At 44.2% G+C, this 16,258-nt stretch overlaps 1 protein-coding gene across 1 annotated transcript in view; it reads left to right on the top strand.

Annotated features, from left to right (window-relative positions):
- Positions 1–8,702, top strand: part of BACH1 (BTB domain and CNC homolog 1) — a 39,256-nt gene extending 30,554 nt beyond the window's left edge. The window contains exon 5 of the mRNA XM_075850954.1: positions 6,600–8,702. Within this exon, the coding sequence (XP_075707069.1) occupies positions 6,600–7,022 (423 nt within the window). The 3' untranslated portion in view covers positions 7,023–8,702. The remainder of the gene's footprint in view (positions 1–6,599) is intronic.
- Positions 8,703–16,258: the final 7,556 nt, after the last annotated feature.

Here is a 16,258-nt window from a genome sequence, read left to right as displayed (position 1 = left end):
TAATGAATAATACATTGGAATAATGGACATACCTGCATATGCAAAAAGGATGTAGACTTAGACCCAGTTCACACGGAGTATTTTTAGTGCTGTTTTTGACGCGGAAACCGTGCCAGAAAACACCTGAAATTGCCTCCCGTTGATTTCAATGGGAGGCGGAGACGTTTTTCCCGCGAGCGGTAAAAAGAAGTGACATGCCCTTTCTTTGGGCGTTTACGTCTCTGACCTCCCATTGACATCAATAGGAGGCAGAGAAAGCGGATTCCGCAGCGGTTTTTTGCCCGCGGCCAAAAAAACGCCGCAAAAAACACAGCAAAGCGAGTGCAGGCAGGTCAAAAACTGCCTCAAGATTCCTGAAGGAGTTTTGATGCAGATTTTTCTGCATCGGGCCTTATCGATTTACTTTAGTCATGCAGCTGTTTACATGCAGCGACAATGGAAAACCCCATTTAATTTGAGTGCCTTGTAGGAAAGGATAAAATAAAGCAGAACACAAGGAGTTAACAGTTGCAGAGCACCAGGCCCGTGTGTAAGTTATCTAATGTGTGGCGGACTACGGCTGATCTTCATGTTTACACCAGATAACACTCTAGGATGATTCGGCATGACTGGCAGGATGGGCATACAGAAGATGATGATCTGTCAATAAAATTAGGTTTTATTCAGTTTTTCCTCATATTCAATCTATTGCCAAATTCTGTCACCTTCACCTAAAAAAATCTCTCGTATCCATCCCTTCCTATCAACTACCAAAACACTAATCCAGGGCCTGATCATTTCTCACCTGGACTACTGTAACTCACTAACCGGTATTCCACTAAACAGACTGACTCCTCTTCACTGTCATGAAGGCAGCAGCCGGGGGGGATCTTTCGGTCTAGTGGTCATACTAAGGCTGGGTTCATACGACCTATATTCAGGCGTAAACGAGGCGTTTTACACCTCGAATTACGCCTGAAAATACGGCTCAAATACGTCGGCAAACATCTGCCCATTCATTTCAATGGGTTTGCCGATGTTCTGTGCCGACGACCTGTCATTTTACGTGTCGCTGTCAAAAGACGGCGCGTAAAATAACAGCCTCGTCAAAGAAGTGCAGGACACTTCTTGGGATGTAATTTGAGCTGTTTTTCATTGACTTCAATGAAGAAAAGCTCCAAATTACGGCCGTAATTGACGCCTCGCAAAACGCGAGTACGAGCAATTACGTCTGAAATGCAGGAGCTGTTTTCTCCTGAAAACTGCTCCGTATTTTCAGCCGTAATTGTCGATATCGTGTGCACATACCCTTACGCCGCTTCTCTCTGTCGCTTGTTACCCTGACTTGTTTCTAGTAGAATTTAATTCTTCTACTAGACTAGGAAACTCTCCACAATGCTGCACCATCTCCATCTACCAACCTACTCATGCTCTTCTCTCAGCCAATGATCTGTACGACTATCCTCCTCCCTTATTACATCCTCCTCCCTTATTACATCCTCCGCCCTTATTACATCCTCCTCCCTTATTACATCCTCCTCCCTTATTACATCCTCCTCCCTTATTACATCCTCCTCCCTTATTACATCCTCCGCCCTTATTACATCCTCCGCCCTTATTACAGCCTCCTCCCTTATTACATCCTCCTCCCTTATTACATCCTCCTCCCTTATTACATCCTCCGCCCTTATTACATCCTCCGCCCTTATTACATCCTCCGCCCTTATTACAGCCTCCTCCCTTATTACATCCTCCTCCCTTATTACAGCCTCCTCCTTATTACAGCCTCCTCCCTTATTACATCCTCCTCCCTTATTACATCCTCCTCCCTTATTACAGCCTCATCCCTTATTACATCCTCCTCCTTATTACAGCCTCCTCCCTTATTACATCCTCCTCCCTTATTGCATCCTCCTCCCTTATTACATCCTCCTCCCTTATTGCATCCTCCTCCCTTATTGCATCCTCCTCCCTTATTGCATCCTCCGCCTCCCTTATTGCATCCTCCTCCCTTATTACATCCTCCTCCCTTATTACATCCTCCTCCCTTATTACATCCTCCTCCCTTATTACATCCTCCGCCCTTATTACATCCTCCGCCCTTATTACATCCTCCGCCCTTATTACAGCCTCCTCCCTTATTACATCCTCCGCCCTTATTACATCCTCCGCCCTTATTACATCCGCCTCCCTTATTACATCCTCCTCCCTTATTACATCCTCCTCCCTTATTACATCCTCCTCCCTTATTACATCCTCCGCCCTTATTACATCCTCCTCCCTTATTACAGCCTCCTCCCTTATTACATCCTCCTCCCTTATTACAGCCTCATCCCTTATTACATCCTCCTCCCTTATTACAGCCTCCTCCCTTATTACATCCTCCTCCCTTATTACATCCTCCTCCCTTATTACAGCCTCATCCCTTATTACATCCTCCTCCTTATTACAGCCTCCTCCCTTATTACATCCTCCTCCCTTATTGCATCCTCCTCCCTTATTACATCCTCCTCCCTTATTGCATCCTCCTCCCTTATTGCATCCTCCTCCTCCCTTATTGCATCCTCCGCCTCCCTTATTGCATCCTCCGCCTCCCTTATTGCATCCTCCGCCTCCCTTATTGCATCCTCCGCCTCCCTTATTGCATCCTCCGCCTCCCTTATTGCATCCTCCGCCTCCCTTATTGCATCCTCCGCCTCCCTTATTGCATCCTCCGCCTCCCTTATTGCATCCTCCGCCTCCCTTATTGCATCCTCCGCCTCCCTTATTGCATCCTCCGCCTCCCTTATTGCATCCTCCGCCTCCCTTATTGCATCCTCCGCCTCCCTTATTGCATCCTCCGCCTCCCTTATTGCATCCTCCGCCTCCCTTATTGCATCCTCCGCCTCCCTTATTGCATCCTCCGCCTCCCTTATTGCATCCTCCGCCTCCCTTATTGCATCCTCCGCCTCCCTTATTGCATCCTCCGCCTCCCTTATTGCATCCTCCGCCTCCCTTATTGCATCCTCCGCCTCCCTTATTGCATCCTCCGCCTCCCTTATTGCATCCTCCGCCTCCCTTATTGCATCCTCCGCCTCCCTTATTGCATCCTCCGCCTCCCTTATTGCATCCTCCGCCCTTATTGCATCCTCCTCCCTTATTGCATCCTCCTCCCTTATTGCATCCTCCGCCCTTATTGCATCCTCCGCCCTTATTGCATCCTCCGCCCTTATTGCATCCTCCGCCCTTATTGCATCCTCCGCCCTTATTGCATCCTCCGCCCTTATTGCATCCTCCGCCCTTATTGCATCCTCCGCCCTTATTGCATCCTCCGCCCTTATTGCATCCTCCTCCCTTATTGCATCCTCCTCCCTTATTGCATCCTCCTCCCTTATTGCATCCTCCGCCCTTATTGCATCCTCCTCCCTTATTACATCCTCCTCCTTATTACATCCTCCTCCCTTATTACATCCTCCTCCCTTATTACATCCTCCTCCCTTATTACATCCTCCTCCTTATTACAGCCTCCTCCCTTATTACATCCTCCTCCCTTATTACATCCTCCTCCCTTATTACATCCTCCTCCCTTATTACATCCTCCTCCTTATTACAGCCTCCTCCCTTATTGCATCCTCCGCCTCCCTTATTGCATCCTCCGCCTCCCTTATTGCATCCTCCGCCTCCCTTATTGCATCCTCCGCCTCCCTTATTGCATCCTCCGCCTCCCTTATTGCATCCTCCGCCTCCCTTATTGCATCCTCCGCCTCCCTTATTGCATCCTCCGCCTCCCTTATTGCATCCTCCGCCTCCCTTATTGCATCCTCCGCCTCCCTTATTGCATCCTCCGCCTCCCTTATTGCATCCTCCGCCTCCCTTATTGCATCCTCCGCCTCCCTTATTGCATCCTCCGCCTCCCTTATTGCATCCTCCGCCTCCCTTATTGCATCCTCCGCCTCCCTTATTGCATCCTCCGCCTCCCTTATTGCATCCTCCGCCTCCCTTATTGCATCCTCCGCCTCCCTTATTGCATCCTCCGCCTCCCTTATTGCATCCTCCGCCTCCCTTATTGCATCCTCCGCCTCCCTTATTGCATCCTCCGCCTCCCTTATTGCATCCTCGGCCCTTATTGCATCCTCCGCCTCCCTTATTGCATCCGCCTCCCTTATTGCATCCGCCTCCCTTATTGCATCCGCCTCCCTTATTGCATCCGCCTCCCTTATTGCATCCGCCTCCCTTATTGCATCCTCCGCCCTTATTGCATCCTCCGCCCTTATTGCATCCTCCGCCCTTATTGCATCCTCCGCCCTTATTGCATCCTCCGCCCTTATTGCATCCTCCGCCCTTATTGCATCCTCCTCCCTTATTGCATCCTCCGCCCTTATTGCATCCTCCGCCCTTATTGCATCCTCCGCCTCCCTTATTGCATCCTCCGCCTCCCTTATTGCATCCTCCGCCTCCCTTATTGCATCCTCCGCCTCCCTTATTGCATCCTCCGCCTCCCTTATTGCATCCTCCGCCTCCCTTATTGCATCCTCCGCCTCCCTTATTGCATCCTCCGCCTCCCTTATTGCATCCTCCGCCTCCCTTATTGCATCCTCCGCCTCCCTTATTGCATCCTCCGCCTCCCTTATTGCATCCTCCGCCTCCCTTATTGCATCCTCCGCCTCCCTTATTGCATCCTCCGCCTCCCTTATTGCATCCTCCGCCTCCCTTATTGCATCCTCCGCCTCCCTTATTGCATCCTCCGCCTCCCTTATTGCATCCTCCGCCTCCCTTATTGCATCCTCCGCCTCCCTTATTGCATCCTCCGCCTCCCTTATTGCATCCTCCGCCTCCCTTATTGCATCCTCCGCCGCCCTTATTGCATCCTCCGCCGCCCTTATTGCATCCTCCGCCGCCCTTATTGCATCCTCCGCCGCCCTTATTGCATCCTCCGCCGCCCTTATTGCATCCTCCGCCGCCCTTATTGCATCCTCCGCCGCCCTTATTGCATCCTCCGCCGCCCTTATTGCATCCTCCGCCGCCCTTATTGCATCCTCCGCCCTTATTGCATCCTCCGCCCTTATTGCATCCTCCGCCCTTATTGCATCCTCCGCCCTTATTGCATCCTCCGCCCTTATTGCATCCTCCGCCCTTATTGCAGCCTCCGCCCTTATTGCATCCTCCGCCCTTATTGCATCCTCCTCCCTTATTGCATCCTCCGCCGCCCTTATTGCATCCTCCGCCGCCCTTATTGCATCCTCCGCCGCCCTTATTGCATCCTCCGCCGCCCTTATTGCATCCTCCGCCGCCCTTATTGCATCCTCCGCCGCCCTTATTGCATCCTCCGCCGCCCTTATTGCATCCTCCGCCCTTATTGCATCCGCCTCCCTTATTGCATCCGCCTCCCTTATTGCATCCGCCTCCCTTATTGCATCCGCCTCCCTTATTGCATCCTCCGCCCTTATTGCATCCTCCGCCCTTATTGCATCCTCCGCCCTTATTGCATCCTCCGCCCTTATTGCATCCTCCGCCCTTATTGCATCCTCCGCCCTTATTGCTTCCTCCGCCCTTATTGCATCCTCCGCCCTTATTGCATCCTCCTCCCTTATTGCATCCTCCTCCCTTATTGCATCCGCCTCCCTTATTGCATCCGCCTCCCTTATTGCATCCTCCGCCTCCCTTATTGCATCCTCCGCCTCCCTTATTGCATCCTCCGCCTCCCTTATTGCATCCTCCGCCTCCCTTATTGCATCCTCCGCCTCCCTTATTGCATCCTCCGCCTCCCTTATTGCATCCTCCGCCTCCCTTATTGCATCCTCCGCCTCCCTTATTGCATCCTCCTCACTTCCATCTGCAGGACTTCTCCCGTGCTGCATCCATTCTGTCAAACTCACTGCCCCAGAATTTCAGACTTGGTCCTAACATTCCCAGTCTTAATCGTTCTTGAAAACAAATTTCTCCACGGCCATAGTCCATAGCCCACACTGTTCTGATTGCAGATATCTCCACTCTGCTTCATCCTCATCTAGTTACGCTTTTTGCTAGCACTTTATATTAGTGTTGGCTCGGATAAAGAGGCAGGGACTTCTCTCCTTTTATCTCATTGTTTATTCATATATATTTATTTTTTGCTTTGCAATTTTACTTTGTTAGATATTTCCAGAATTGTAAAACGCTGCGGAATATGTTGGTGCATTATAAAACCTATAGATTATTATTATTAATTGTTGTATTAACCCTGTAAACCTGAACTCCACTCAAAAACCATGCCATACTCACATTGGTCCAAAAAGCTGGAATTTGTTGGGCCGGATCTGCATTCTCGAGAGCCGATGAATGCTCGTTCACTGACTGATTGGTGCTCTGTTTACACACGTCTATGATCGGCTATGAGCGTTCATATGAATCCTCGTTTGCCCAATCATTGGCCTTTAAGGCATTTTCATCTAACAGCGGGATCCCCCAATCGGTGCGTCTCTTTTTGCCAGAGCCAGAAGCTATACCTTATAGGGCACTGAGAAAATTAAATATAATTGACAGTTAATTGACCGTTGTCACCTGGGAGTGAAAAGTGGTTATCCAAACTGGACATTTCCTTTAAGGTGTCCAAAAAAAATGTGCACTTTATTTATTATTGTTTTTCTCTTATTAATTTTTAGCTCAATGAAAAGCAACATTTGCTGAAGGAAAGAGACCAAATTTTATCCACTTTGGGAGAAACCAAACAGAACTTGTCTGGACTTTGCCACCAGGTCTGCCGGGAAGCATCTCTGAGCCGAGAACAGATTCAAGTCCTGGCAAAATATTCCAGTTCTGAGTGTCCCCTGTCCTTCCTGGTTCCTGAAAGAGGGAAAATGCTCCTCCAGTGTGAAGCCATATTACAAGAATTCGCAGGGGGGCTGTTAAACAACGTTGAAGCTTCTCCCCCCAAAGTAAAAGAGGGCAGAAGCTTACAGAATACAGGCCATGTACCAGTCTTAACCTCCGCACCAGCTTTACCCGGGCAGTCCGGCGCCCAAGTAGGCATCACTGATTTTTGCCAACAAGTGACTGCTGAAAGCACTACTGATGAACAAAGCTAGGGTTATTCCTATTTGGGTGATTTTACTTTTCAAAAAAAGCAATATTTTATTTTTTGGTTTTCAGCTGGAAGAAAGCAAAAAAGATTCTAACCCCCCCCCCCCCTCCTCGCCAAGGATAAAAAATATTCACAGCGGTACTATGTCAATACATATTCTTCAACCTTGCAGGGAATTCAGTGGATGTTCTATATACATCACTCACGCATTTTAACTCTAAAAAATTAATGTTGATTCCAAATCGGAAATAATAGTTGGAAAAAAATTTGAAAAAAAAAAGTGTTATTCAAAAAATTCATTTTGCAAAATACTCCTACGTTTGTATGCCGGAAAGATCACCTTACTTTCCGAGATAATATTTAGAAGAGGCAGTCCAATAAGATGATGGATTATATGACTATATTAGTTTTATTACTCTGCTGTAATTGCCATATTGGACGCCAGTGTAAGGTTTTGTTCGCATTATTTTTTAGCCTTTTCTCGGAGGTATACGTCAGGATGATTTCCCGATGTTTTCCGCCGACGGAAGGCTGTGTGTGTATATAGGTATACAGTGTCCCACATTAAAAAAGTATACTTTGCGGTATACTTTGTTTTACTGTATTCCTCTGTGTAGAATAACACCGTCTACTACGCTATTCTATACAGAAAAAGAGGTATACAGATGAAAATACTGGCCCGGAGTATCTATAAAGGATACTCGTTAGACATACACCGGGTGAAGGGGGCCCTACTGTGTGTATAGGTTCAGTGCCTACGCCAAACGTGGTGCACAAACTTGGTGAGAACAGCGCCCGACTTGGCTGGGACCCTCCAGTTTACAATGAGACTGTGTATCAGTTTAAGGTGGACATTCACGTTGGATATAAACGCTTGTTTGGCCGACAGCTGTTTCTCCATAAACAAACATACGCGCTCGGCTCGGCCAAGCATGTATTGGTTCTCAATGTGGAGAGGGGAATAAGCCGCCACCAGAGGTTTATCTCCAGTGCGAACAAAGTATTGGGCATGTTGAAATCCAATATCTCAGGTCTTTCTGTTCCCCAAAATCTGTCTTTGGTGGGAGAGTCGAGCTACACAATGGGCTGGAATCACACGGGATGGAGGCGCTGCAGCAATTTATATACACACGTTTTATCTGCAGATTTCATCCCTTCCACATTGAAAAGGCTGAAATCCACAGTGATCATCCGGTTTTGACAATCCGCAGCATGCTCTGGTTTCCGTCTGGAAAATTTTCAGCAGCATATGGATGAGATTTTTTAAATGGGACTTTAATCCGCTGCAGATTTTCTGCACGGAGATTCGGCACAGAAAATCTGCAGCATTTCCATCCAGTGTGAATCCAACCCAGCACGTAAGATGGTCAGTCGATCCTACCAAAATCAGTGGGTGTGGCTTATGTTCATTCAATGTGTATGGACACCATTACACTACAGCGTCCCCATAAAAAAGCAGTCCATTGTCTCCACGCTCCATGTAAGAGCTATTTTCTGAACCCCTGCATGATAGGTCAGAGGCGAGGGTATAGGTAACCAGTCTAACCAGTGACTTTTCACCCTAAACACCATTTAAAAAAAATATATATTAAATCGCGAGTCCAAGATTTTGTGCTGATTAATTTCTTAATATACCTTTATAGCATTTGAGGCTGAGAAGCCCCCGCATAAAGTTAAAGGGGTTGTCTCAAGATTAAAAGTTCTCTCCTAGCCACAGGACACAAGATAACGTGCTGATCAGTAGGGGTCCGACCGCTGGGAGCTCCACTGATCATGAGAACGGGGTTCCCGTTCCTCCAAATGAACTGAGCTGTCTATGAGACTGCTGGAGATAGCCAAGTACAGCACTCTGCTATCTGCAGCAGTGTCATAGAGAACAAATAAAACAGCAGGGCGCAAGCGTGACCTGCCGCTCGTTTCATTCGGGGCCCCGTTCTCGTGATCGTGGGGGTCCCCCCAGCTGTCGGACTTCTACCGATCAGCATGTTATCACCTATCCTGTGGTTAGTAGATCACTTTTAATCTTGAGACAACCCCTTTAAATGATACAATTGTGGCTACCTGAAGCCTCCACTAGGGGGAGCTTACTGCATACTGTGTTATTGAGTTCAATGTACAGGGTGGGCCATTTATATGGATACACCTAAATAAAATGGGAATGGTTGGTGATATTAACTTCCTGTTTGTGGCACATTAGTATATGGGAGGGGGGAAACTTTTCAAGCTGGGTATTGACCATGGTGGCCATTTTGAAGTCGGCCATTTTGTATCCAACTTTAGTTTTTTCAATGGGAAGAGGGTCATGTGACACATCAAACTTATCGAGAATTTCACAAGACAAACAATGGTGTGCTTGGTTTTAACGTTACTTTATTCTTTCATGAGTTATTTACAAGTTTATGACCACTTATAAAATGTGTTCAAAGTGCTGCCCATTGTGTTGGATTGTCAATGCAACCCTCTTCTCCCACTCTTCACACACTGATAGCAACACCGCAGAAGAAATGCTAGCACAGGCTTCCAGTATCCGTAGTTTCAGTTGCTGCACATCTCGTATCATCACAGCATAGACAATTGCCTTCAGATGACCCCAAAGATAAGTCTAAGGGGGTCAGATCGGGAGACCTAGGGGGCCATTCAACTGGCCCACGACGACCAATCCACTTTCCAGGAAACTGTTCATCTAGGAATGCTCGGACCTGACACCCATAATGACATAAATAACTCATGAAAGAATAAAGTAACGTTAAAACCAAGCACACCATTGTTTTTCTTGTGAAATTATCGATAAGTTTGATGTGTCACATGACCCTCTTCCCATTGAAAAAACTAAAGTTGGATACAAAATGGCCGACTTCAAAATGGCCGCCATGGTCAACACCCAGCTTGAAAAGTTTCCCCCCTCCCATATACTAATGTGCCACAAACAGGAAGTTAATATCACCAACCATTCCCATTTTATTTAGGTGTATCCATATAAATGGCCCACCCTGTATATGTTGTTTGCAGTAAGCCCCCCCTAGTGGTGGCTGCAGGCAGAACATCTTATTATCTAGCTCTGTCTATGCAGCGTATATGGAGAGTTGTATAAGTAAAATGAAGCTCTGAAGTAAATCAGCGCAGAATATTGGACCTAAAAGCCACAAGTGTTAAAAATGTAAAAACCATCTCCAGTTACATGCTTGACAGAGGATCCCAGTGTATATGGGACTGCGATTATACTTTTGCATCTGCATCACACCATCGATGTCTCCGGAGTATTGCTGAAATATCTCGTTTTATGATATATTGAATTTTTTTATTTTTAATTCTGCACAAAATATTACAAATAGTTTTTTTTTCGCACTTTAACCACAGCATATTAATATTACTCATATACATTATATCCATATATCCCATGTTTCCGTAGAGACAAAAACGGTGACATGCTCATTTCTCCCTTAAATAACTGAAAACCCCAAAAATTGCAAATGTAAATTTTTATGGAAGATCCTATGTGAAAGTATGGGGGGGGGGGAGAGGGGGCTCTGTAGTTCTTACTATAAATACAAAGAAGGTTTACTGCTTCCTGGAATAAAAAACATTTTGTCTTTTCATAGCATTATATTAGACTGACTCCCAAGTTGTAGATTATTTAAAGGGACACTAACCTGATTTTTTGTATTTTTTTTTATTTTAGGCTTATAAAAGAAATGTGAATTCTCCTCAAGTAGCCAAATATCTGCCTTGGAGGTCATTTTCTTATTCCACTCTGTACTTACAAATAGAATAAAAGAATAATTTATTGACGTCTGTCTGTAAAATGATCGTGCAGAGCATAAAAAGGAAATTTGTGGACATGCCTGATATTTCCTAGACCTCAATAGCATGACTTGTGAGAATACAAAACAAAAGAATTTTTTTTACAAAATGTATAAAAAAAAAAAATTTTTTTTTTTTTTTACATTTTTTTTTTATAGTGTGCCTTTAAATTAGATCTGCAGTGGTAGGTTTATTTTCTGCACTACAGCAAAAAACATTTACCCTACATGCAGGAAGGGGTGTCTCATTAAGACGACCCCTTCTATAAAGAGAGTCCAGCTCTGATAGGGGAAATGTAGTGTTATGTACTATGGAATACATAGGTGGGCCAGATCGGGAGCCACGCTGGCTCATACAGGGGGTCTCGAACAAGGGACTCCCTCTATGACGTCCATGTGCCCTAGTAGGACATGTAGGCAGAGGTCATCTTTAGGCCCCTTTAAAAATAAGTTCTGTATAGGCTATGTGTAAGTTTTCTATATGCTGCAAAGCACAATAATTTTATTGCATGTATATAATTACCAGAAGAGTGAAATGATAGGAGTTCTACTTCTCTCTCATGTAAATGTACTTTTTGCATGAATTAAGGCTTTTCTAATTATATAATTTGTAGCTTTTTTTTTGTGCTAATTTCTAACACTTAAAATTAATTAAATTTGCCTCTTCTTTAGTTGGCATGATTCAGCGATATTTTTATACCTTTCACTCATCAATTAAACACAAATGACTTCTATTTTATGTAGAAAAAGCAAAAAGAGAAAAAAAATAATTCTTTATTGTTGTGCTTTGAATATTGATCTCACGATCATAAACTTTTGGGTTTTTGTACCGGACAAAAAAAAAGATTTCAGATTCAATGACAAAGTAAATGTAAAGGGGCATTCACATCTCTGACATTTATGGCATAGCCACAGGATATGTCATAAATGTTCAATAGATGCGGGTCAATCCTCCAGGACCCGCACCTATCTCTAGAGCGGGTGCCCCTGACCCCGTCCTAAACCTTTCTGGAAACCATCCGTCGCGTTTTGCTACACTGTTTCTGGAAGTCGCATAGAAGTGAATGGGAGTTTGGGAAACAATGTAGCACACGCCGTTTCCGTATTCTATTCACTTCTATGGGTGTTCCGGAAACAGCGCCGCAAATTGCACCTGGCTGTTTCCAGAAGACCCGACTACCTAGGTGCTCAGAGCCCAATGACAAAGGCAGGACAGTAGTCAGGGTGCCCTGTTTTAGAGAGCGGTGCGGGTCACTGTGGCTATTCCATAAATTTCCGAAATGGGAATACCCTTTTAACTGCATAAAAACAAACCGCTACCTCAAATTTTGACGTGTCGCTAATGTTGAAAATGTTCAATATCAGAGCGCTGCCTATGTGAAGGGGTATCTGTAATTCTCTGTTCACGTTGCGTTTGAGCCTTCTGTTGGCGGTATGGAACCTGTGACCAATGCCACGGTGTAGTCGACTACACTATTCCGCACAAAAAAACTGTATTCTGGCACATACCGGCCCAACATATACCAAAAGGACACACTCTGGATATGGCCCTATGGATATGTTTGGCTATTTGGGTGCATACCCTGAACTTCGTGCTAAAACGTAATGTGAACTCATCCCTAGTGACACATTCCTGGCCTGGGTAATTGTTTAACAAAACCTCACCAGGGAAAAAAAAATGTAAGCACCACTTTTGTTCATGGACTGTGTATAGTTTTGTACAGATGTAGCCATCTTTATCTTTGCTATTAACGCATTAAAGACGCAATGACAAGATACTTTAACGTGACTTTTCAATGGCTTTTGTTGTGTGATCTCACGCTGCGGCAAGTTATCAGAGTCCAGATAAAGATGGCTACATCTGTAGAGCCCCATTCAAGTGAAAAGGGTGCAATACCAGCTTATGGACAAGAGGGGAGCTGTTTTTCGGTACAAAACAAAAAGAAAACCGCTTTTTTTTTTCTAATCTTATGCGACCCATTAATCACGTATCGCTAGTGATCAGAGGCTGTTATAATACTTCTGCGTCATCAAATTAGCATTTCTATTTTATGTATTTTTTCCCCCAAGACTTCTATTAAAGGGGCATTCCCATGATGGCATATTGCTAGGACGTTCCATCACTTTATGATCAGCGGGGGTCCGGCACCTGGGACCACCACCGATCATAAAGTGATTTATAATCCCAGCCATATGCCATCGCTATAAGATGGGAAAGCCCCTTGAATAGTGGTGACTTGTTTCCGCCTGTTCTTTTTCTATTGAAATTTTATAATCCCTTTGTACATAAATTTTTAAGTATTTTTAAGTATTCTTAAATATTTTTCTTCTTTCCAAATTCCTCAAATATTTGCACGTTTTTTTTTTATTTGTATTATCCATTACAACTCATTTTCATTTTAAAGTCTAACTAAACTTTTAAAAAACTTGACCTGTCATAGTGACGTCAGAAAATTGGTGGGGATCCGAGGACTGAGACCAACACTGATCACTAAAACGAAGCGCTCGGGTGAACGCTGTGCCGCTTCGTTTCTGATCTTTGTTCCTCGGAACGGTGTACGGGCTCAATAGAACGTCTACGAGTCCGAACACCGCTGGCTCGGCTTTCCAAGGAAAGCCAATCAGAAACGAAGCGGCACTTGCTCACCCGTGTGCTTCTGCTGCTTCGTTTTAGCGATCGGGGGAGGTCTCTGTGCTCGGATCCCCACTGATCAAAACTTCTGACATGTCACACATTTTTTTAAAGGTTTAGTTACCCTTTTAAGCTTTTTTTTTTTTTTTTTTTTTTTTTTTTTTTTTTTTAAATGTTTTTTTTCCTTTTTAACAATCAAAATTGTCTAACTATTACGGAAAAGCAAATCCACTGGCTGAGCCGGGACGGTTTAATAGTCGCTGTTACTCTGTATAGTCGTACGATGGTAAACACAGTACTAATATTAATAGTCCTATTACCAGATTTCTTACTTTAATTCTAAATCGAATTTGATGAAAACTATTAACATATATAATTTAATATGGAATATTCTATTTTTTTTGCAGGGGGGGGGCAAAGAAATTGTGATTGTCATTTTCAATGTTCCAAAATAATGTTGTATATTACGGACAAATGCATACACTACCTCATTTACCAGATGATTTCAGGGTGCGTCCTATTATTTTTGTTAATCTGAAGCATTAAATGTGTTTTTTGTTTCTTTTTTATGTTTTTATTTGGCTTTTACCTATAGAGTTTTCGGAGGTAGGTGCTTGTTCAGCATCCGATATTATGCAATCTTTCTTTCGTATGTATACACTGATGGCATAGGTATACATTTGGGGAGTTTTGTTATGATTTGTTCTTTATAGTATTCTCTCATGGATATGGGATATTTTTTAATAAGCTTGTTTACAGATTTGTATGTACAAAATTCAATCTGAATTAACTGGTTAAAGAGGACCTGTCGGCTCTCCTGACCTGTCTGTATTCGTAAATACTTGTAGTCACCATGAAATGACAATTGTGAGGCATCTTTATTTTAGAACTCTGCATTGGGCCTTTCCTCTTGTTAATCCTCCTGCAAATGTGAGAATAAATTGACGTCTTGTGTTACCATTCCCCTTGTCAAAAGGGTGTGTCACTATACGCATTATCAGCACTTATTGGAGAGTATGTAGGGGTACTCCTCTTTGGCAGGAGGAATGATAATACCCATTTGTCAATCTATTTATACATTTGCAGGAGGATTAACAGAGGATCGGCACAATTCAAGTTCTAAGATAAATTATTTTCTAATTTTTATTTCATGGAGAATATAAGTATTTACTAAAGCAGACATGGCAGGAGAGCGGACAGGTCCTCTTTAAGTATACATCATTCACGTTGTTGATTGAACCAATCAAACACTGGCAATATGTCACATGATCTTGGCAGACGGACAATACCAGGTTACACTGTTGACATGCCATGCTTCGTGGTTATCTTTATAATAATGGGACTCTGTTCACATTCGCGTCATGGCTCCCATTCATAAGGGAGCCATGACATCTGTGACAGATCCCACCACATCATGGATACGTCTGGTTTCCATTTTTTTTTCACGGCAAGAATAGCGCTGAAGACTATGGCGTTCTTGCCACCAAACACTAATGGAGACCAGATGGAAGGTAGAGTAGCGGCAGTGTGAACAGAACCGAACTGAAGGTATTGGCCTGCAAAAATTACTACCTCTTTCTTGTTCGTCTCAATGTCACTGATCATTGACAATCCACAATCCACGGGCAGAAAATGACTTAAGGCGAAATTGTCTTATAAAGGAAATAATGTATAATAATTATTAAAAATGTACTAAACCGTATAGACCTGCCATAGAAATGCATTGTGGCTGACATTGAGGGATAAAGCTACTTCCTATGCTTATGGTGTGACGTGTAAAAGTCGTAATCGCTGGATAACCTAATATAACAATAGCCGAAATATGACGCGGGATTTGGTTACTATTCAGCGCAATGTGACGGCTAAACGTATGGATTTGCTATTTATTTCAGCAGGATGTAGAGATGATTGTTTGATAATTAACAAGTGACAACGGGGTCACTGGATTATAGCAATGGAATGAAACTCTTGGAGCAATTACTGCGATATATTGTAGGTCCTAGTTATTTCTTTTTCTAGATCTCTCTCATATCTAAAAGAATAGAAGCGGCTCCATCTGGTGTAACGTGTGATGTGCAAATCCTCACCAGACACCCGACTAGTGTCCCTTAGTAATAGCAACAATCCAAATCGGAGGCGGCGCTCCAGTTATAGTGAAAAAGTGAAGGATCCTTTTATTCACTCAATGCAATGATTTAGCCCAACTGCATGCGGCCTGTGTGGAGCAGGATGGAAACGTTGCATTCGAGCAAATAAAAGCCTTCACTTTTTTTTTTTATAACTGGAGTGCTGCCTCATATTTGGATTTTTTGCTATCTATCTATCAATCAATCTATCTATCATATATCCGATCGATCGATCTCGTATGTATCGATCGATCGATCTCGTATGTATCGATCGATCTCGTATGTATCGATCGATCTCGTATGTATCGATCGATCGATCTCGTATGGATCGATCGATCTCGTATGGATCGATCGATCTATCTCGTATGGATCGATCGATCTATCTCGTATGGATCGATCGATCTATCTCGTATGGATCGATCGATCTATCTCGTATGGATCGATCGATCTATCTCGTATGGATCGATCGATCTATCTCGTATGTATCGATCGATCGATCTCGTATGGATCGATCGATCTATCTCGTATGGATCGATCGATCTATCTCGTATGGATCGATCGATCTATCTCGTATGGATCGATCGATCGATCTCGTATGGATGGATCGATCGATCTCGTATGGATGGATCGATCGATCTCGTATGGATCGATCGATCGATCTCGTATGGATCGATCGATCTCG

This window comes from Rhinoderma darwinii, chromosome 2 (genome assembly GCF_050947455.1).
Source record: "Rhinoderma darwinii isolate aRhiDar2 chromosome 2, aRhiDar2.hap1, whole genome shotgun sequence".
In the NCBI taxonomy this organism is placed as follows: domain Eukaryota; kingdom Metazoa; phylum Chordata; class Amphibia; order Anura; family Rhinodermatidae; genus Rhinoderma; species Rhinoderma darwinii.
This window is presented reverse-complemented; position numbering and strand designations above follow the sequence as displayed.